Source organism: Nanorana parkeri, unplaced genomic scaffold (genome assembly GCF_000935625.1).
Source record: "Nanorana parkeri isolate BGI_ZX_2015 unplaced genomic scaffold, ASM93562v1 scaffold97, whole genome shotgun sequence".
NCBI lineage: Eukaryota > Metazoa > Chordata > Amphibia > Anura > Dicroglossidae > Nanorana > Nanorana parkeri.
In genome coordinates this window covers 1698904-1722423 of record NW_017306365.1, presented here as the reverse complement: position 1 = coordinate 1722423, position 23520 = coordinate 1698904, and the positions used below count along the sequence as shown (strand labels likewise).

Sequence of the window (23520 nt, the reverse complement as noted above, 5' to 3'; positions counted from 1 at the left end):
AGACTTCCGCACATATGTTTTCTAAGGACATGCCATCAAACAGTGAAATAGGATTAACCCTTCACAGTTCCAGAAACTCTCAGCTGCACCTTCCCAACTGTAACGGACGCCATCAAGGATCAAGGAACACCCAGACACTCTCCATTCAAACCTCAAATCTTCCTGCAACTATCAGATGATCTACAAATCCTTCATAAACATACTAGATTGTTCCAAATTGATCCATCAACATCATCTTCAGCATCCCACTTCACTCTGAATGCATTGCTGGGCATTTTAAACTAGTTAATAATAGATTTTCAGCATATGTACATATGTCTGGCTTACTTTTCACCTGGTATCTGTTACTGTTACTTGCATCAATATGATATATTTTACAAATTAGTAAATTTTCTTTATTTGTAACATCATAAAAAGGACATTTTTGAGTTAGTTGTCTAGCAAATTTGTGGACATTGTCAGGGGATACAGATTCCTGTGACAGCCATGATTATTTGGCCCTTTACTAACAGTTTAGGTAGCTTGGGCATCAACAGATTGTATTTGTATTTATAGGCTGCTAACATATTACCTGGTAACAGCAGATCTTTGATCAGAACTTGAAGGATTGATTTATGAATGTCTTATTGAAGCTGTTATCCTCCCCATCTGTATATACTTACCTTAACCTTTTTCCCCATTTGGCTGCTGGGAGGCACTTAGCACTGTGTGGTCATGGGTGTAGTGTACCAACCCCTGTGTAAACTTCAAATCATGAGATTACATAGGGCATCTTCTCTTTGCTTTTGATGACTTAATGCAGTGGCGAGAAACTGAAGTGAGTGTGTGTAGGTTTGGAGACTAGCAGTTAAGTGAACCTGTTGATTTGCCGACATGGGCAAAGTACAGGCTCACTTTAAGTTATGAATCACTACATTTTGAGTGTCACAATATTGCTCATTTAACGGCCCATAGGTAATTTCTGTTTTGTAGTCCTCTCCTTTTGATTTGGGAGTGTTCTATGCCATATTGTTCATTTTTTATTTTTTTATCACCACAGCTTTGTCCGACCCCAGCAGCCGCCTATCCACATCCCCACCCCCTCCTGCTGTGGTTGTGCCCCTTCTAGAAATGGGATTCTCCATCAGACAGATCAAAAAGGCTATGGAAGCTACTGGTAATTGTTTTTTTTCCGTCTTGCATTATGTTCTCTGTTAACCAGCAAAGAGCAGGCTTTGTTTGCAAAATTTGATTAGCGAACACCGCAATGGCACATAGGGGTTCCTGGTAAAATGTTTGTAATAATGCATACCTGAAGATTAATATGTCAAAATTACTGGTAACAAGGAAAAATAGACAAAAGACATAAAATCAGATGCAGAATATTTTTATTATAGTAACATATATTTACAATATTAAACATTGTTCTTAGTTGACTCTGATGCTTGTTAATGCAGGTTTTTGTTTCATTTTCTGTGTGTTCCCTGAACATGTTTGCCTTCTAGGTGCAAGAGAGGCTGACCCTCAGAACATCACTGTACTGGCCATGTGGATGATAGAACATCCAGATGATGAAGAGAGATATTCAGGGAGGCCCAGCGAGCAGTGCCAGGGGGATACTGTTTCAGGTGCTGGGGGTAAATCCAGTGATGTTTTCACAGGAGACATTTCCTCCACTGATGCCCCAGAGCTGGAAGAGTGCTTTTGTGAGAGGTAAGTACAGGATATTTAACAAGTCAAATTAATTAAAAATCCTCTAATACATAAACATTTCTGTTTAGTTTCATGTGCTCTAAGTGAAGACAAATCTCTCACTCTTTTTGCAATGTAAATGTTTAATATCTTGGCCACAGGTGCAGCTAAAGACTTCTAGTCCCCTAATGCTTGTTTTGGTCATCCCACTTCTTTCCCTTTACTGCCCCTCTGCAGTGATAAAGTCTCTGCAGTGGTTAAACCTACAGTCCTCTGTTAGGAATATGGAACCTGCTGTTGCTGACATGTTATAAAAGGCACAAGCCCTGGGGCATGACTTTGGTTGTACTACCTGGTAAGTCACTGACCTGGAACAAGTATGCAGGATAGTTTTTAGACTTTTCAGACTTCACTTGCTGAATGCTTGTTTGTATATTATTGGATAGTAAAACAAGGTTGACATGACATCCCAGGGGTGTGTAATTCCTATCGCCCGGGGCATTCAGTTCGGGCGCCGGGCGAGCTAAATGTACAGCGTGGGGTCGCTGCTTGTTTTTATACAAGTGACCTGATCAGATCACTTGTATGAATGGAGTGTCGGCCATGATCATGTCCCGCCCCTGCCGCCGTGGTTTTCAGGGTCCCCCGCTCCTCTGGGCACATGAGCTCACCATAGAGCCCGAAGAGCGTCTGTTCTTCGTCTGCTCTGTGTGATTAGTGAGACCTTGGCGCTGTAATCCCAGCGCCACTGATCTCGGCTGTCAGGAACTGCACAGAACTTCTGTTCTGTGTTGGAGGGCAGGAGAGTTTGGAGGTGACAGGTTCTATCGAATAGGAGTTTGTCGCAGGGGAACATAGAGCCAGCTACCCGTGCAATCAGGAAGTGGGGCAGCAACTTATGACCGCCTCCAAGTTTCCTGATTGGCCGGAATCAAGCTCCTTGCTGATAGGCTGGGAAGCCGGCTTCCCGGCCAATCAGCATTGAGCCGGCTTCCTGACCAATCAGGTCATTACTTGCCGCCCGGTTTCCTGATTGGCAGGGAAGCTGGCTCGATGCTGACTGGTTGGGAAGCCAGTTTCCCGGCCAAACAACATGGAGTCAGCTTCCCCGGCAATCGAGAAGCCCGGTAGCATGTCATTACCCGCTGCCCAACTTCCTGATTGCCCGCGAAGCCTGCTCCATGCCAACAGAAGCACCGATACTCCGCATCGGCGAGTACCGAAAGCAAAATATCAATACTCGACACCCAAAAACCTATATTGGTGCATCCCTAGTGTTGATTAAAACTATTTTTTTGTATTGGGACAAGTAGATTGTCATGAGGGACAAGTAGATTCGGCCCCCGCTTTAGCCTTTGGACAAGTAGTTTTTTTTTAAATTTTCACACTTTGCATCCTTAAAAAGTTCCCCTGAAAAACAAGTCAGAAATGTCCCTTCCCATGATTCTGTGCTCACAGATTCATTTTAACCACTGTAGCTAGTCTACTACTGATATGAAGCAATAAAAAGTTGTGAATTACCAACTGGAGCCACCTTCCTAGAGCAAGGACACAGTCGTAGCATCAAGTGCAGCTTCTACACCACTGAACAGATTGGGTCAACTAACACTGCACTTTCGTGATTGCAGGGCCCTTCCTGCTGCAGATAGATTTTGCCATCCACAATAGTGGTTAAGTCTCATGGATAATTTTAGTGCAGGTGAAAAGCATCCCTATTTTGTGGGGTCCAATGGATATGGTTGTACAGGTACTGCATTTATGCACAGAAGTTGCATGCTTACAACTACATCTGTTATTGTGGTCATTTGGGAATATGTGCAGAGCAGCGTATACATTGGCTGATAACAGGTGAAGAATGTCTAAAATGATTTCCGTTTGTTACTAATCAGCCTGTGGACTCAGACTATAGATAAATAGATAGAGTTCACTATTTATTGTCACTTAATTCTGTTTATAGCCCAGACAGCATGGAGCAGACAGAAAACGCAGCAGCCAGCAGTGGAAATCCGAATAGAGGGAGATCTACAGTTACCAAAAGACAGAAGTTTGATCTGGCAGCAAGGACACTGTTGGCAAGAGCTGGTAAGTTTATTTTTCTTCTATTGTCCACTGTGCCTATTGGCTATATGCCCTTCCTATAGAAGGGTTTCCAGTGCTGCAAATTATGTCTTTTTGAGACTTTAAAATGGTAAACTTTTGTCTTTTGTCCTTCTTTATTCTCGTCAGCTGGTTTGTACCGCACTGTTCAAGCTCATCGCAACCAAGGTCGGAGAGATGGTGTTTCCCTGCAGCAGGAGCCTGGAGCCTTGTATGATCTAAATCTGGATGAGGAGCTTGAGATCGACCTTGATGATGAAGCCATGGAGGCAATGTTTGGGCAGGAGCTAGCCAGCGATAATGATATTCTGGGAATGTGGATCCCAGAGGTACTGGACTGGCCAACATGGGTGTGTGACAGCAGCTGGAGCTGCTTCCATCTCTGCTCTAATCCCTAACCCCTCGCTTTACTTCCCAGCATGAGATGAAGAGCATCGATGCATGCAGCTTCCAGCTAGGGAATGCTTTTAACAGCCCCATCTATATTAGTACAAGCAATATTACTTGTGCTAGTATTTATGGATTTTAGTAGTAAACAACATGTAAACTGTTATGGCATTGGTTCCATGTTTAGAACTGTAACACATAAAATACTATGGGGGGAATTTATCAAAACTGGAGCAGAGAAAATCTGGAGCAGTTGCCTATGGCAACCAATCAGCTTCTCTCTTCAGTTTGTTCAGTTAAGGTTTGAAAATGAAAGGTGCATGCTGATTGGTTGCCATGGGCAACTGCTCCAGATTTTCTCTGCTCCAGTTTTGATTAATTCCCCTCTATCTCTACTGTATGACCATAGTAAACAGTATTTCTCCTACTCTCAGCATGCTACTTAATGTAAAACTTGTCTTGTATTTTGTCATGCAAAATGCTGCTTAGTCTCAGACCATATTATTGTGCATGTTCTGCTGAACTATTCCCTATCTTATGTCGTCGGCTATGTTTGTCATGCTCACAATGAATTTGTGTATTTCCTTTACAGCATGTGTGTGAAACAGATGAGCGAGAGGAGGTAGTTATCTGTGAGCTATGTGAGGCAAGTGTGCTCAGCTTCAATCAACACATGAAGAGGTACCACCCTGGCTGTGGACTTAGTGCCAATCGCCAAGGGTATCGCAGCAATGGCTCATATGTTGATGGCTGGTTCGGAGGGGAGTGTGGCAGCGGGAATCCCTATTACCTGTTATGTGGCAGCTGCCGGGAGAAGTACCTAAGTCTGAAGAGCAAGCGTAAGGCAACCGCTTCAGAAAAGTGAGTATAAAACTGCCAGATTTCTCTTCCATATTGTGCATCTACTGTCCTTAAAGGGGATCTTTGGATAATAGTTATACATCACACAGATCAAAAGTGTACATGTCACCATAACCAAATTTAATTTTATGGGGGGGGAAGTACCTTTTTTTTTTCCCCAGAAATAAATAAAACTGTTGTTCCCAGCTTAGGAAGCCTAGATCACATTATTTCAGCCAGTCAATACTGCATAAAGTACACTGATATCTTTAAAATTAAGCTGATCTTTTATTTTTAAAACGATTTTAAAAGATCATTGTTCCTTTTTAAAACAAATAGAACCTTGGAACTGGCAGACGGTTCAGTGCTTGATATAGCCAGAAAAAAACACCATAGGAACAGCCGAGTCTTCCCTTTTAGCAATCCTGTTGCTGCCAGTGAAAGGATCTCTAGTGTGGCTTGACCCCAATTCCTGAGTTTGGTGGTATTTACTATTACCTGGCACTTTAGCTCCAGATGTAATGTAGCACAGTTTCTTTGAAGATTAATGGGACTTAAAGCATACCTAAACCCAAAGACAAAAATGTAATTTATTTCAGTTGATCAGTGATGGCTGCATTAGTTTTTACTGTTCAGGCTGTTGATCCTGCTGGAAATGCAGTATCCTTGTCACTTTCTGTTAGCTTAAACAATATGTGCACAGAGCCCACCCTCCCCACCATAGATTTATACTTACCAACATCCAGTGCTTGTGGCCTCTGGGGACTGTTTACATCCCGCTCCGAACTCCTTCAATGAAAACACACTTATTCTTTAAAAGAGAGCGCAAAAATCCTTAACTTTATTGTGTAAACTAATTATCCCATCAATTCACTATGTAATGGACTACGGCAACCCGCCAATGCAGCAGTGCCGTCCGTCCGTTTTTTTACTGCGGGCGGACGGCAAGAGGTTAACGAAGGCAAACATGTTTAACGTCCAGCCTGTGTGGGGAGCTGCCCCAATAGATACAGAGGGGAAAAATGCGTAGACATGAAAGGGCAGGAAGTATGCTATTTGCAGTATTACCAGGTGCAAAAAAGGAATCCAGCCACTACAAGTTACAATATATAATTTTTTTGCTCAGATGCATAGGGCTATATATTTATATCACATATGTGTGCCTAACACCTCACTTATTCTTTTTTAATAAAATAGCCTCAAATCTCTAGGATTTCAGACATTTTTCTGTACTTTTCAGCCTAAAACTAAAAGCTAACATTTAATAGTTTTTTCTCTAAAACGAATAGTGGTTAGGTGAGGTGGCCTACAATGTCACTGTCATTAAGCGTCAAGAACTGTTACACTTAGGAACAGCGAAATTCTTTGGGCGAAAAACATAGCTCTGCTGCAGATTCTCATTGTTCGGGGTATAAAAATAGATTTATATGTAATTTTTTAATGTTATTTTTATTAATTTGTTTATGCTTTTTTTTTTTGTCAATTATATCAAGCAGTCACTATGACTGCTTGATTATTTAATCATGCTTTTAATTTTTTGTTATTAGGCTGCTCCAAACTTAGGAACAGCCAATAATAACCTTAGTGACTGATCCTGATTCTCAGTGGTTACCTGCATTTCAAAGCTCTGAATAGCTGCTCACATACAGTGTACGTGAGCAGTCATTTTATCACTTCACAATGGAGACTTGGTGTACGTCTCCAGTCGTGAAGGGTTTACTAATACTTTGTTACTCCGTTTTTCACAGTCTTGCAAAGCTAAAGCCGTTGACGGTGTCTTCAGCATCTGACACTTCTGTTTCCCACAGATACATGTCTGTTCATTGCAGACTGATGCTGGTCCCACTACTATCTCCAGGAACCATAGGTTACAAGCCACAGAGAAAAATCATCATGGCACATCCACTTTTATTTATAAAAAAAAAAAGGAGTGTGTTAGCTGGCATTTATGGTACCTCACAATACATCCCAGTCACTCAAAGACCTATATTACACTAGTGATCCTGTAGCCAGTGACAATATGCCAGCAACAGTAATGTTGTTAAGACTCAGCCTGCCTTCTCCTATAGTATTCTACCCTTACTGCCCAGACCAGCTCCATTGCCACTCCTAAGTGAGGAAGCAACTTTTGTTAGGAAAAGTGGTTGTTGCATTTTAGTGATTCAGTGAAGTGTGACATGGCCCAAAATGATCACAGAATGGATTGGAAGGCATTTATCTGATGTCTACAGATGACAACCTTACACCATCATATAGGAAACATTGCATACTAGGTATTTGGAAATAAATTTTTTAACACCCTATTATTCTGATATAATGTTTGTGTACACTCAGAATGTTCCCAGCCTGTATATTCCATTTTATCTGAATAATGTCCTTATTATGAAATTTTATCTTAGTGAGGTAAGACTTTTGATGTAAACACTTTTATGCTTCAGGTACAAAGGACATGCTCCCGATTTGATTGGCAAGCAAGACAGTGTGTATGAAGGTACATTTGTTTTGTAAATACAATTTTATTTAAGAGTAACATATCTTAAGATATACAGTAAGTTAAATATTATGAAATGGTTATATGCTTTTACTGTTGATTGTAACCTGTCATTAATCTACATACAGAAGATTGGGACATGTTGGATGTTGATGAGGATGAGAAACTTACTGGAGAAGAAGAGTTTGAACTGCTAGCTGGACCTCTTGGCCTCAATGACCGTAGAATTGTACCTGAACCAGTGCAGTTCCCAGACAGTGACCCACTGGGGGCTTCTGTAGCCATGGTAACAGCCACCAACAGCATGGAGGAAACACTAATGCAAATAGGTACCTTGGGATATGGGTTGAAATCACCTTCTATTTTTCCTTTCGGAAGGAGGCATCATTCTTGATGGTGATGTCTGTTCTTTGGTGATAATCTTAGTGTCCAGTAAAATTTCGGTGTTGGTGTCCTCAGCTTTTACCATTGTCACTTAATCATCCCTTTTTGCCTCCTAGGCTGCCAAGGAGCTTTGGAGAAGAGCTCATCAGGCCGGATAACACTAGGAGAGCAGGCAGCAGCTCTTGTAAACCCACATGATCGTGTGATGGCATTACGAAGGGTAATAGCTGCTGCCCAGGTCCTCCTGGCACGTACCATGGTGATGCGTGCCCTTTCACTGCTATCTGTTAGGTGTGTTTTTACTTTACTGTGATGTTTCTTGCATTGTTAAATTAGCAGGGTATATATATTGGAGGGTGACACAGATGGGAAATAGTTGTAGCAGTGAGGGGTGTGGTTTTTGGAGAAAGTGTACAACACTAAAAGGTAGGCAACAAAAGTAACTGTGGTATTCCATTGCACATTCCCACATTACCTTTGAACTGAAATTAATAGTTCTAAGATCATTTACCAGTGATGGCACTTTAGTATTGCAGTGCCTACAAATAAGTTTCATCTGTAATATCAGTCTGTGTGAATACATTATTACGTTCTTATTTTTCCTCCAGTGGGTCCAGTTGCAGCCTTGCCGCAGGCTTAGAGTCTCTTGGTCTAACTGACATCCGAACTTTGGTACGTCTCATGTGCCTGGCTGCAGCAGGTAGAGCTGGCCTTTCCACCAGCCCATCAAACACTTTGTCTGGTTCTGCTGACCGCTCTCGTGGTGTACACACCAAGACCAGCAAACCCATCTCCTGCTTGGCATACCTAAGTACAGCTGTTGGCTGTCTGGCATCCAGTACTCCTAGTGCAGCTCGACTACTTGTTCAGCTTTGTACTCAGGTCAGAAATTTTCTTGTTTGCTCTTCTTTTTTTCTTTTTTAATCTCCTGTGCTCTAGGTTTTATGTTAGCCTTTATGTGTTGTGTTCAAATACAGAAAGTCTAAAGCAGTGGTAGACAAAGAAATTCTGGATTTATAGACCAGTAAGTTCTGTTCAGGACTCATTTATATAGAACCTGTGAGCTGCTGGTTTTAAAGGACTGGGTTATGCTGCTCTCATCTAAACCTGGCTTCACTAACCGTCATTAATCTTAAACAAGCATGTAGCCTGTGAAGTATAGCCATCTGTACTCCTGCCCTGTATTGTTGTTCTAGGTCAATGACTTACCACATAGTGGAGTTCAGAGCATGCTCTTGAAAAAGCAAGTAGGCAATGGTCATTCCCATATGCTGTCCTCACGAGTTCCTCATAAAGCAAACCTATGTAATTTGTTATACTTAAGAGACCCTTTTAGGCCAAAGTGAAAGTGTCTCTTGGTTGCCCACCCACCCAGAAAGGTATACTGATCCATCTGCGCTACTCGCAGCAGGATTCCACCCTGGGTATGTTTTAGTGTTAGATGATGTTGAAAAGTACCCAGGGGGATGACATCACTGGCCCCACATGTGATAGTGTTCAGACCTAGCAGTTGGCTGCTCAGGCTCAAGCACTGTCGCATAGAGGAGGTCACAAGCTTCCGTATACCCAGAAACCCCACTTTGTTAGAGCGGTGGGAGAGAGTGGAGAGCAGCCGAAAGAGCATTGGTGGGTCAGTATTCCTTGCTGGAGGGGTGGGCTATTACCACGCACTTCCACTTTGCCCTGAATAAGCAATCTGGCATTGTCTCTTTAAAGTGATGCACTTTTGCATTCAAATTTGAGACAAACCCTCTATATGTTTGTTAAATGTTCCCATTCATACAGCATAACAAAAAGTACATTTAAAAAAATATATCTTCCCTTTTTGGATGTTTTGTTGCCGTAGTCAAGATTGCTAAATCCAAGTTTTTCTGAGCACCTTCACAGTGGCCTGTCCTTGTAGAAAGACTTAGGACTGAAATTTGAGGATTAGGACAGGCAGTGTTCAGATCTACTTTAGCCCTCGTTCACACCTAGGCGTATTGCATATGCCACACGAATCGCGGTAAAAAAGTCGCGCGACCCCGAAGGCTACTTGGCTGTATCCCAATGGAAAACGCCCTTCAAAACGGCCCAAAGTAGTACCTGGACCTTTTCAGGCGTGGGCCGTTTTGTAGAGCGTTAGGGACGGGCGGAAATACGGCAAGGTGGGAACGCGACCACTGACTACAATGCAATTTATATTTTTGACCGTTTTGTAGAGCGTTCGTCGAGCGTAGAACGCGCTACAAAACGGTCAGGTGTGAACGAGGGCTTAAAGTCATAATGACATAAGCAAGCACAGTACAGACAGAGTTAAACCCCTCACAATCCCTCCTAGCATTGCAAAGGAGAAGCAAGTAGAAATGGTATCCCTTAAGAAGCAACGTTTTTACTTCTGTTATGTGAAAGCTAACATAAAATTAGGTGTTAGAACCCTAGCACATAGCTCATAGCAAAAGGTGCCTACCCAGATTAGGAAATTGTATTTCTTTTTTTGCCTATATTTTATTTTACACTTACTATTCCCAAAAGCAGTAAAATTTTTCAGATAGTTCATTTCTGAAAAGCAATGCATGCCTTTTGTTTACTTTGTCTGCTGTAAAACTTCAGTATCTTTCTGTCCCTGTTTCTACAGAACTTGATATCTGCAGCAACTGGTGTGAACTTAACAACAGTGGAGGACCCAGTGCAAAGGAAATTCTTACCTAGTTTTTTACGTGGAATTGCAGAAGAAAATAAACTTGTTACCTCACCCAACTTTGTGGTGACACAAGCGCTTGTTGCACTGCTAGCTGACAAAGGGGCTAAACTGCGACCAAATTATGACAAAGCAGAAATGGAAAAGAGAGGTAAGGTGGCTTTATGTAGCATGGTGAAAGGATTGTCCTTCAAAACTGAACAAAGTAGAATTTTACGATTTTGTTCTTTACCTCTATAGACTTTAGATACCTCAAATATTGGTGGGCTTTACACGTTCATCCATATAGATTTATTTTTTACCTGTTCTATTTTAGGTCCTTTGGAACTGGCCAATGCCCTGGCTGCCTGCTGCCTCTCATCCCGCCTGTCCTCCCAGCACCGACAATGGGCTGCTCAACAGTTAGTACGTACGCTTGCTGCTCATGATAGAGACAATCAGACTGCACCACAGACTCTTGCGGATATGGGTGGAGATTTGCGGAAATGTTCTTTGACCAAACTGGAGGCACATCAAAACAGGGTGAATTCTTATTTTCGTCAACAAAATCACATTCTAACTGTTTTTTGGGATATTGATTGGAAAGAATATCTGATGATTTCAATAGGGAATTTAAAGTGACACCGTCATGAGAGACGTATGGGGCTGCCATTGCTGGCCTCCTTAAAATACTACTTGGCTGGCCGTGTCTGATTTAAGTACTTTTTATTTATAGTCGGGATTACTTATCTCTGTATTGAGATAAACCAGTAACCAAAGCATCAGCATGGCAGCCAGGAAACTAGCATTTATAGAGGAGAGTTCAGTAATAGCCTCCACTATTCTCCAATGAGAGTCCCTTTACATTTATTATAATGCAGTGTGTTATGGTGCCTAGTGTGCAGACTTTTTCCTGATAGGTAATACAGCCAGGTCACCTTGGCAGTTCATTTTTTAAGTGGCCTGCTGGTGTCCATTTCTTTACATTACAGGGAATCCCTGTCAACAAATTACCTGAATAAAAAGCCTCAAATTAAAATTGCTGTTTATTTTTTGCAAACTGGGCAGTAATGCTATTCTTTCAAATCTTAACTGAACAAACTGATAGAAGCTGATTGGTTGCCCTGGGCAACTGCTCTAGATTTTGTCAGTTGCTCCAGTTTTGATAAATTCCCCTCTGTGTGCTTAATTGTGTAAGTTAATTGTGAATGTTTTCCCTGTTTGCAGGTTATCACCTCTGTGTGGAGCAGTAAAAAAGCATTACTGGCCACTAGTGGCAGTGATGGGACTGTCAGGGTGTGGAATGTGTCTAGAAACCAGTATTCCCTTCAGCAAACATGCGTCTTCCAAAAACCGTGAGTAGTTTTTGCTTTTGCAGTGTACCTTATGCTCTGTCAAACTTAGGGCTCAAGAAGATGAAAAATTATTTGTTGATGATTTTTAAATATCGCTGTCCATAACCATTCTCACCAAAGTGAACATGGATTTAGTGTACTGAAATGTTTTGGCTTTTGTTCTTTTTTTTTTGTGCTATTTTTATGGAAGGCGAGTGGGAATATTCTGCACTTATTCCAGCAGTCACCAGTTTGCTCAGTATTGCCATGTGCTGGATAATTATATTGCAGGGACAATGAATGAAGTGTTATCCTTACTACCCTTGCCATAAAGTGATCACCCAGCACAGTGTCCTGCTAAGGCTGCAGTGGTTTTCTTTAAAACCTGTACACTTATGCAGTCTTGTCAAATATCAGTGCTGATAAACACTGGTGCATACCTCAATGGAAAAAAAGTGTTTCTCCTAATACCTAGTTATTTTTAGCTTTTATGTTCAAATCTCTACTAGAAAAATAAAACATTTAATCATCTTGGTTTCTATGGGTAAAACCCCCATTCTACCAGGAATGTAATGCATTTTGTTTTAAAAAAGTAGCTAGAGAAAACGAAAAAAATAAACAGGTTCTTACAAAACTTGTGTGATTTAAAGTGAGTATAAATGTAACAGCAGTGATGTGACAGGTTATATATAAAGGCAGCAGGGGTTGGTACATAAATGCACAGTGTAGGAGCATATATGTCTAACAATCCTGTTAATGGAAGATGCTAGCAATGTGCTGCCTATATTTTTGTGGTCAGGAGTATTTTTCCAGCTTTCCAAGTAATACATACACAAGTCATGAACAGGATTTTTCTCTTTGTTAGAGAGGGAACCCCAGAGGAACCTGACCCATCCTTGTCTCCTGTGTGCTGGAGTGTTAGTGGCCGATATCTGGCTGGAGCCCTGGAAAAGACAATCAACATCTGGCAAGTCAATGGTATCAATTTATCCATCCATCTTTTATATAAATATATATCCATCTTATATATTGTGTCTGGAGGTTGAGTCTAAAGGATATTTTCCTTGTTTTAGATGATTTAGACTGGATATTTCGCTTTTGATACTGCTTATATAATTCTATATGTAACCTTCATTCACCAGGTGGAAAAGGACTTTTGGACATTCAGCCTCACTGGGTCTCTTGCATTGTGTGGCCTGAACAGTGTCCTGGAGAGGGATGGGCTAGTGACCAGCCAGAGTCTTTGTTGGTGGGTCGTGTTGATGGATCTTTAGGGCTAATTGAAGTGACAGATGCCATCAGCATGCACCGTGTGGAACTGGAGCACTGTTACAGAAAAGAGGGTATGTAAAAGTCAGTGACTCCTATAGCCTACACATTGTAAATTGCACTAAATAGAATAATAACAAAGCTCAGACCGATTGGTAGAGTATCAGGAGAGTTGCACAGTCATAACAATCCTCAAAGCTATTTTTCTTATCCATTTAAGGACACCGGAAGTCATGTGCTGTCACAAAAACTGTACATCGGCCCAGGATAACCCACCCTCTGTCCAGCATGCATCATTTTTTTTGCTAGTGTCCCAGCATAATGGGCATCTTTTCTTCAGCTGTGCTGGGAAAGGGTCTAATCATTTGCTTTTTTTCTTTGATTCTTCTTCAACCAAGATACCTTGCTGTATCATTGCTTGAGCTGGTCTCTATATGGCAGCTATCTGGATCGGCCTTTCCTCAGCCTAGCTTTGGGGTGCCATACCTGGACCCCGCTGGACTGGATGTGGTGGGAAGGGGTGGCTTACAGGTGACTTTTGGGCATTGAGTTCCATGTTAGGCACTTTCTAGACACTGGTTTTGGTTAGCCGAGGAACGCTTTCGAGATCCAAAGTAGGGCTGCAACCAACTACTCGATTTAATCGATGATGAGAATAATTGTCGACTATTCTCATTATCGATTAGTTGGTTGGATACCCTAGCTCTTCTCCATGCTGGGAGGCAAGCAGTGGGCGGGTGCAATTGTCAGCCTGCTCTTGGCTATTGCAAGTTGAAATGGCCAATAACAGGCTTGCTATTTCACCAGCCCACTACCTGCTGTATTTACATTCAGCTGCCGTCTGCAAAGTCTTGCCACTGGCAGCTGTCATTCCCTGGCTGAAGCTATTCAAGCGCCATGTGCTTTTACAGTACAATTATTTGTAAAAAAATTATAAAAGGTGGAAGAAAAGTCATTTTCGGCCTGACAAATTCTGCTGCAGGAGGTGCGTTGCAGTGCCATTTCATTTTCCCCAAACGTGCCTCCCGCCCAGTGTGATCGCCCGCACTGGAACGCACGGTACTACAATGCGGTGCGTTCCAGTGCAGTGGGATTGCTAAAAATTGTGCATGCAGTTTTATTCTGAAGAAAACTTTGTTTGTAAAACTACATTTATGTATTTTATTTTAAATTTAAGGATGGTATTTATTTTTATCCGATTTAATAAAAAAAATTATCGACCAACTAATCGATTATGAAAATAATCATTACTTGCAGCCCTAATCCAAAACCTCATGCCTCTCTCTGAGGACTTACTCTTTAAGTAGGGCTGAACACTAGGAGCTACCTCCTTATTTGCACCATGGGGTGTCCTTTTGAATTTCCTGCTACCACCGGTTTTACCGTGGGTGAAAGTAAGACTGAGAAGCCCACACCAGAACCAGACTACCTCTCCTGACACAAGAAGGACCTCCCGTTCTTTCTTGAGAGAGAAGACATAGAAGTTCATAGATGGTGTCCAGTGGCGTCTAAACCAGAACACCTGACCATGAATTCCACAACTTAGGAGGAACTTCCTATTCCAGAAATCCAGAATGCAGCCCCAGAGACTATAACTTCCAATGAAGCTGGAAAGGAAGGTCTCTGTCAGGTGTCTGATGGGAAAGTTGAGTAATCTGACGGGAAACTAACTAATCTTTAAAGGCAGACACACAGGCTGTCTTTCTGGTTGGTGACAGTTAATTTTTGGTTTCAGGCATCAGGTTGATTATTTGTGTCCTCCCTCTGGTCATGTTGGCAGGTTCCGCTATCAGGCAGGGTGGTTGGACTCATTCATTGTTCAGTTCGGGTGTTGATCCTTAAGGTTGCTCCTGGGCTGCATGCAGCAGTCCTGTTTTGTTTTTGTTGGGCCTGCTATTGGAATGTTGCTGTTTGCCCTCCCCTCAGCCGAACTGCTTTTAGGTGTCCCAACAGTATATGATTTACGGTGTCCTTTAATAGATGAGAAAGAAAATAGGATTTTTGTGCTTACCGTAAAATCCTGATCTTGGACTCCATTGAAGGACACAGGTCCCACCCCTCTTTGTTTATGATCATGCTCTTGGTACTAATTGCTACATGTGAGATTCATTAAACATTCACTGGTGAAATATTGACCATATAGAAAAATCACATTTATAAAAATTAGACTCGTATTAAAAAATAAATAAACACCACCAAAAAATATATATATTTGTCCCCCGCGTGTATGCACATATAAACGTAAATATGCGTCGGGGGCACATACATGCAAACATAGCGATTACACCACACATGTTGCATATCGCCGCATAAATTGCAGTGAGAGCAATAATTCTAGGGCCATCAATCACTAATAACACCAAACTGATGAGCGGTAAAAGCTTTTAAAGCGTTGCCTATGGCCAATTGTAGTCATGGTAGTTTTTTTGCAATTTCGCAGGCACACGCAATTTTAAGGTTTGACACGTTTGGTGTCTATTTACCTGACGTGACCCTGTCTTTAATATTTAAAAAAAAAAAAATTGGGTAATGGTAAATGTTTTATAACATAAAGTAGGGAAAACCAGGTTTTTTTATTTTTTAATTATATAGTAAAAAATGAAAACCCCAGTGGTGATTAAATACCACCAAAAGAAAGCTCTATGTGTCCCCAAAAAATGGTATCAATATCGATTCAGCGTCAAAGTACTGCAGCGCTGAATACTGAAAAATGGCCTGGACAGGAAGGGGGTTTAACACCCCGGTTAGCAAGTGGTTAAGATGACATCCCATTCTTATTATATCAGGGTTACTTTGATAAGTAGTTTTTCTTTTTCATGTTTTGACAGTTGCTGTTACCTGCATTGCTTGGTTTAGTGAAGACCGTCCTTTTGCTGTTGGTTTTGCTGATGGAAAGTTATTAATTGGACACCGAGAACCAGAAGAGAGAGGAGGGATAGTACTCATCGATGCACACAAGGTGAAATATCCCCTGTTGTCACCTAGATTTTGTTTTCGAACTTGTCTAAGCTGTCCTTTTAATTTTTGTATAGAACTCTTTACATTTCTAACGTTTTGTGTGTGTCATGACACTGCTATTGACTGAATTGGAGGTTGTTTGTTTTTTTTAGGAGATGTTTGTGAGTTTAAAGTGGGATCCAGCAGGTGACGTGCTGCTTACCTGTGCCAAAGAGGACACTGTTAAGCTTTGGGGGAACACAGGTGGCAGCTGGAAAACCCTCTACTGCCTCCCACACCCATCCTATGTCAACACAGTAGCGTGGTGCTCTTTGCCTGGGAAAGCGGACAGCCCACAGCTCATGGTTGGAACGTGAGTGTATTTTGCATTGCTTACTAAATTATGCATACATAACTAATGTAGATCCCTTGAGACTTCTACAAACTCCTGAAAGTGTCCAGAACATTAAATGGCTAACCCGTATGTGAGCCAGTGGTACAGGTTTTTTTTAAATCTTTCCAAGGTATGTTTGTTCTTGCTTAAGTTTAATATTACATAGAAAACATTGTCAGGGTCATGCTAAAGTACTAATGCACTTATTCTTTTTGCCCCCACCCCTTAATTTCCTAGGCATGCTAAGCATAGCTTATGCTTGTCTACAGAACTGCTGTCTGGAGAGCTGCACTGAGGGGCTGGTCAAACACTGCACAGCCTCTGGCTGAAAACTTTAGTAATCCTCTTAGCCGCACAGGAGCATGCACACTGTGGCTTCTATTCAATCTGGAGGCCATCATCCAACATATCTGACATCTGATGGGGTTTCCCAAAAAAATGAATGTGTATGTGCCAGTACAGCGAGGTGAAATCTCAGGGCATCAGTGTTGTAGATAAGTTTAGGTTATGCTCTGCATCCTGAGGTAGGAGATGAGAGTAGAAAAGGATAGGTGCATTTACTCTTATCTGGTACTGTTGGAATCCATTTACTTTTATGTTGAAAATATTTGGTTATCTTTTGATTTTAATAAGGATTTGCACAATAATTTTATTTAGAATATGGATTTCAGCTGATTAGAGTTCTGTTTGTAGGCCTAAAACTAAGTCAGTGAAATCTTCCCTTCTGGCTGTATACTCTTGCATTCACTAGCTATTTGACTTTAGGGCATAAGTAATGTTTTTAAATATAATGCATTCTATTCCAGTGGGTGTCAGAACGGTTTGGTGTGTGTATGGACAGTTCCACAAGCCTCTCTCGAAACAGCTCAGCCCAAATCAACATCACAGGAAGGATGGAGGGAACAATCATCATGCAAGGTTAGTGATTACACTGTTTAAAGGGCAGTATAGACCATTCAATTTAGTAAGCAGTTAGTTTTTTTTATACCTAGTGCATACCATAATTGTTAATAAGTAATGCTCTAAATCCATTAAATTCTATATACCGTATAACTAGAGGTAATGTCTATGGGATGCTCCAGACCCTGTTGGCAGGCCACTGACCCGGGAAACAAGCAGAATGCTGTTTGTTTTTTCCCCCTTTCAGATTAACGATCTCTGGTTTTGCTGCTTGATTACTATGTCTCCTTAGATCAGATTTTGCTTAAGACCAGCCAACAGACCTTTATCTACATGTGGGGTGTAGTTTGCTGCAAATCGGTGATTTCAGTCTTCTTTTACTTCAGGAGTTTAAGAAACCAGAGGATGCACGATGTGTATATAAGCTACGGGGACACATAACCCCAGTGCGGACAGTAGCATTCAGTCCTGATGGACTAGCCCTCGTGTCTGGTGGACTTGGTGGCTTAATGAATATTTGGTCTTTAAGGGTGAGAACATGTGTTTTATTATATAATAATATACTGTATACTTTGAACATACCGGGTCTGAAATCTTCCTTGCAGGTTACTCTTACTATCTGCAATGCTGAATGTGCTAATAATGTTATTTCTTTGGTTTAGGATGGCTGTGTCTTACAGTCTGTAGTTACTGGTTCGGGAGCTGTTACTACCACAGTTTGGATTCCTGATGTTGGAATTGCTGCTTGTTCAAACCGCTCAAAGGTAACCTGATTCTCTGCTTGACATGGATAATGATCAACTGCTTAGTATCGTAACATGTCATATGTTGGTCATTGATGTTTAGTTACTTAACAGTCCTCTTAGAATACCTGTAAATAGAATGATCCCAGACTAAATCAAGTATCGCCTGCAGTGATTAGATAATAACTGCTTTCCTATAAAATATGTCTAAGTTGTTGGAAATTCTCTGTGTAAGCATGAATCACATCAGTCAATTAACAATGGGGACTGAAACTTTTTGGAACTTAGGCTTGTCTTGCTGTTGGTTGTTCTCAATGAGTAACCATATAATAATGGCTGTCCTCTTATGTATGTATTGGTTCATTTAATCTCTTTTTACAGGATATTCTAGTGGTGAACTGCACCCCTGAGTGGATAGCATCAAATCACATCTTGGCAACTTGCAGGACTGCACTAAAACAACAAGGGATAGTGGGCCTTAACATGGCACCCTGTATGCAGACCTTCTTAGAGCGCCTTCCTGTAATGCTCCAGGAGCAATATGCATATGAAAAGGTATTTACAATGACACCATCATGCACTGCCCGCATCATAAACTTGGTGCCATCTACAAGTGAAAAGGACCTCCTGAAATATTCAGTGGTGTTCTGAACATTCCAAAAGGTTGTTTTGTTCTGTTCTCAGTTAACCTTCTGGACACTCGTGTATAGTTCTTGGACAGTAAACATCTACTTTGTGCAAATTCAATGGTGATTGGATTAAGGTGGCTGAGTTCCCTATGTGGCTTTAAATGCTGGGGTATGTTCCAGACACTCTTTAGAACTGAAGAGGCTGCTTGCATAAGCCCTGAAATTTCAACATTATAGAACAGGTTCAGCTGAATGTGACTAACCACTACTAGATATACAGTGCCCTAGATAAACTGAGAACCGTCCACATACTATGTTGCATACTGAGCATGATGCTTTTTTCAGGCAAATTTCTTCTACTAAAACTTACTAAATTATTATGTATGTGCACACATAATGCTATAAATAATACTGTGGTTTAGACTTAACTGTTTGGAGAGTGACAAACAAGTTCTGATCATCTGACTTCTGAAACTTATTTTCTCCTCCTACAAGAGTTTCTGTTCAAGAAAAAAAAAAAAAAAAAGCATTGATAGAAAAATCTTCAACTGTATATTTTACATGGTGTGTTCAGAGTTCCTTTGCCAACAGTCCTCTGTTTTATTTCAGCCTTATGTTGTGTGTGGAGATCAGTTAGTACACAGCCCATATATGCAGTGCCTTGCATCACTGGCCGTGGGACTAAACCTTGACCAGTTCATGTGCAATCCACCCATCCCTCCTCACCATCGATTAGCTTCACCAGAACCTTCCTCCTGGAACCATGCTGAGTGGGCCTGGCTAGAGTGTTTCTCTATCACCATCAAAGCTGCTGAGGCCTTGGCCAGAGGTGCTCCTTTTCCAGAATCCTTCAGTGTTCCTGACCTGGAGCCAGTCCCTGAGGAAGAGCTAAGACTTTTAATGGTAGGAACTACTTCTATTAAATGACACTTAAAATAACTACATTGGTAGCCAAACATGTCATGATTTTACTAAAAGTGAATAGAATGCCTGTTTTCTGTTGTAAATGTGATTTTTCACATGAAGTAGTGTATAGAAAAGTTATTGGTTATCCTGTCTGTTAGCATGCAGTGTGAAAATAATCCGATCTGTATATTCTTTTACAAACAGGATAACAGCAAATGGATGAATGGGACGGATGAACAAATTATGGGTTGGGCTACCTCCAGACCAGAGGTATGTCATACCCAGTAGTTTATTCAAGCTGCGCTCTGGTAATATGCTAGCTATGCAATGGATGTGAGATGATCAGACTAAAAAAATAAAACGTAGCTGGTTTTCAATTTACATTGCTTCTTTGTTAGGCTAGCATAACCAGGACTGAAACAGACCTTCTAGTGATTTCCACTGCAGTTAGTCTTATCTCTGGTACTGTGTATTACCCTCAGTTGAAAGTCTGTGTCCTGCCTATATACAAATACCATAGACAAATGTATCATCCACAGGAGACCAGATGCAAAGTCAAGATTTAAAAGCTAAAGAGAATTAGGCCCATACCCTTCCAATGAGCTGAATAGTTTTTGTTAGTCAGCCTGCGGTGGAATAAAGGTCACAATTGGCAACAGTTGAGTGTTGTTTGCTTCTGATTTTATACAGCATTACTTCTCATTGTTTTTCTTGAATGCTTAAAGGAGAACTATGAGGTGATTGATTTCCACTCATCCTCATAGTTAGAGCCGACCTGTGACAAAGAAGCTGTCACAGGTCGGCTCTATTGATCGGGTAGTGAGCAGAAATATGCAAGCGATCTGCTCGCTTCCCGTCGTCTCCCTGCAGTGAGTGATGACTATCAGTCATGGCTCCCCGCAGGGATTCCCCCCTCCTCTCCCCGATCCTCCAGCGCTGAGTGGAGGAACGAACGGGGACGGGGGCTGGCACAGATGTCACTCACGCAGCTGGGTGGATCGCGACAGTATTGTCGGGATCCGTCCCGGCTGCGGCTCTCTCGGTATATCGCCGGCAATAGCCCATGATATACTGAGCTTTGGGTCAGGGGAAGAGGTTAGTATATGTCCTCCCATGACCCTAAAGAGAACTCTTTTATTTCTTTAAAGCTGTTAAACATGAACATGACCATAGTTTGCACTGACGTCAGTCTGCATGATCTGTATTGTTTATCAATGTAGAGCCGCATCTCTGAGTAGTGAACATCAATATTAATTGTTGCTTTGCAGGACTGGCACCTCGGAGGCAAATGTGATGTGTACCTGTGGGGAGCCGGGCGTCATGGACAACTGGCAGAAGCTGGCAGGAATGTGATGATTCCATCAGCAGCTGCATCATTCTCTCAGGCACAGCAGGTATCGCAGTAACAGAAAGGCTTATACACTGTTCATATAGATGCAAAGAAGCATATTTGTTTTCTGTTTTCAATGTGACTTCTGTTGTAAACCAGCAGTGCTATTATATATGTGTGTGCTTTGTACAATTTTGAACTCTCTAAGCTTAATCACACCAGACTCCCTGCTCCTTTGAATGCTTGTGTGTGTTTTTTAAAGAAAATGTGCACCCCTGTTAGTGTTAAACGTAAATGTCAATAACATTGATAATAAAACTTTGTACTGCAAACCTAATAATACACAGACAACATGTCTGGTTGGTCAGTTATGTATTGTAGTGCTGCTCCTTTACCTTTTTAAATGTGTCTTCTCATGCAATGTTTTCTATTATTTTCAGGTGATCTGCGGCCAAAATTGCACCTTTGTTAATCAAGCTAATGGTACTGTTCTTGCCTGTGGAGAGGGGAGCTACGGCCGCCTTGGGCAAGGAAACTCGGATGACCTTCATGTACTGACCGTCATCTCCGCATTGCAGGGTATGACAGTAATTCTATTTTTCAATGCAAACATAATCTCTGATTAATGCATTACAGAGCCTGACCATTTATATGACTATAGCTTTTATCTTCAGGGAGTTGCCCAAACATTCCACCACTGGAACCTAAATGTACTTAGTGTTTTAATTACACTTAATTTGTTTCTGTGCATATAACATTCACTTTCAATGTTCAATTCCAGTGTAAACTGGTACTCTGCTTTTTGGGGGGGGGATAGGGTGGAGAAGGTTAGATTAGGTTTCAGGTGACAACTGTAATCAGTGTTTTTTTTCCGTTGACTTCTGGAAGATTTCCTTTTGTGTCTCTGGAGCAGGTAGTGAGGGAAAATCCGTAACCGAGAGAGCATTAAAACCAGACAGGTTCTAAGCATTCCCTATTCTGTCATAAAAAATTATCGGAAGTTCCACTTTATATGGGCAACATTTCTAAATATAATGTATCCTAATGTAAAAATAGCGAAGATCTATTATATTATTATTATTATATATGGCCAAATTACAAGGCTATCGGAACAAAAAAATTATGTTTAAAATTGTGTTTTGCAGAAAGAATACAATAACACCTGATTTAGTTGCTCCACTTTCTTTACTTTAGTTCTCTTAAACCAGCCCTTTTCTTGGTAACAGGATTTGTAGTGACACAGCTAGTGACCTCTTGTGGCTCGGATGGACACTCCATGGCACTGACAGAGAGTGGAGAGGTGTTTAGCTGGGGAGATGGAGATTATGGCAAACTGGGACATGGAAATAGTGACCGTCAAAGGAGACCAAGACAGATCGAGGCCCTACAAGGAGAAGAAGTGGTGCAGGTACACATAAACAATTGTTACGTGTAAATATGGATGTAATGAGGATTTTACAAAACATGATACCTCCTCCTTTCTGTGACACTTCTAAGTATAATTAAGTTTGCTTTGGTGATATGTTTTTTGTTCTTAATAATGATCTTAGAAGTTATCTAATACTAACAAGTTATGTTTATCCAGAGATGCCCCCTGTCTTTCCCAGATTCATTTTAAAGCATGCAGAGACCTTGGCCGTATGTCTATGAAAGGTGTGCGGCTGGGCACACCCTAATCACCCCGAGCGCAACACCAAAAATCTGAGCAGCAGCCCTCCAGACACACCGGCTCACATACATAGATGCAGCAGTATGGATAGGGCTCCAGGCTTTGGCTGCTATAATGTCAGCCCCGCCCCCTGTTCCCTCTTTTGAGCTCACTTCAGAGGCTGATGGGGGTGCTTAGTTTGTTTGCACTGTGGCCGGTTCTGTCACCCCTGCTGTGTCCCCTCTCTGTAGTTTGTGGCACTAACTCCTCCTGCCCACTCTCAGGACTGTAGGAAGAGCCGTTCTTACCTGTCCCCATGTGTGTGTCTGTGAGTGTGCTCTCTGAGCTTTACTAGCTTCTGAACCCCTTCAGCACCCAGTTCTTAAACTATATTATTCTATCTACTCTGCAAACACTTAAGCCCACATTCACACCTAAGTGTAGCGCGTTCATGCACATTTGTTCTCCGCGTTTGCCTTGTGCCCCCATTGATTTTACAAACGTGGAATTAACTGTGAGTGTAGACAATATATACTGTATTGTGTGACCATTCTAGGGGATTGGCACTATGCACACCTTAACAGAAATCATGGTCTCTTTGCTCAGTTACTGTTTTTTGCTTTAACTGTGCTAGATCAAAGTACAGACATATGAATGAGAACATTTACATCAAGGGCCAAAACACACCTGTGTGTTCTGGCGTGTCACTGTAATGCAGGCATAATGCAACACACATTGCTGCATGTTACATGTGTTTGTTGCTATGCCATTCATTTTGAATGGCACCCCATTCCAAGACAATGAGCTACCATGCATATCTTTGCAATTCCATGCGTTGTGCACTACATCATAAATGCGTCATGTCCATTTTTTGGTCCATTTCTGTGCATTTACAGCTCAT

General features: G+C 41.5%; 1 protein-coding gene across 1 annotated transcript in view; it reads left to right on the top strand.

Moving 5' to 3' along the window:
• The window catches only part of HERC1 (HECT and RLD domain containing E3 ubiquitin protein ligase family member 1), an 88105-nt gene that overhangs the window by 51966 nt on the left and 12619 nt on the right, over positions 1 to 23520 (top strand). The window contains exons 41-65 of the mRNA XM_018552779.1: positions 1040 to 1156; positions 1485 to 1692; positions 3629 to 3753; positions 3898 to 4118; positions 4748 to 5016; positions 7434 to 7486; positions 7615 to 7815; positions 7987 to 8161; positions 8479 to 8752; positions 10488 to 10701; positions 10867 to 11072; positions 11757 to 11884; positions 12729 to 12841; positions 13006 to 13206; positions 15961 to 16091; positions 16243 to 16442; positions 17270 to 17396; positions 17759 to 17893; positions 18026 to 18127; positions 18488 to 18661; positions 19345 to 19638; positions 19846 to 19911; positions 20910 to 21035; positions 21412 to 21550; positions 22198 to 22379. Coding sequence (XP_018408281.1) covers positions 1040 to 1156; positions 1485 to 1692; positions 3629 to 3753; positions 3898 to 4118; positions 4748 to 5016; positions 7434 to 7486; positions 7615 to 7815; positions 7987 to 8161; positions 8479 to 8752; positions 10488 to 10701; positions 10867 to 11072; positions 11757 to 11884; positions 12729 to 12841; positions 13006 to 13206; positions 15961 to 16091; positions 16243 to 16442; positions 17270 to 17396; positions 17759 to 17893; positions 18026 to 18127; positions 18488 to 18661; positions 19345 to 19638; positions 19846 to 19911; positions 20910 to 21035; positions 21412 to 21550; positions 22198 to 22379 — 4181 coding nt within the window. The remainder of the gene's footprint in view (positions 1 to 1039; positions 1157 to 1484; positions 1693 to 3628; positions 3754 to 3897; positions 4119 to 4747; positions 5017 to 7433; positions 7487 to 7614; positions 7816 to 7986; positions 8162 to 8478; positions 8753 to 10487; positions 10702 to 10866; positions 11073 to 11756; positions 11885 to 12728; positions 12842 to 13005; positions 13207 to 15960; positions 16092 to 16242; positions 16443 to 17269; positions 17397 to 17758; positions 17894 to 18025; positions 18128 to 18487; positions 18662 to 19344; positions 19639 to 19845; positions 19912 to 20909; positions 21036 to 21411; positions 21551 to 22197; positions 22380 to 23520) is intronic.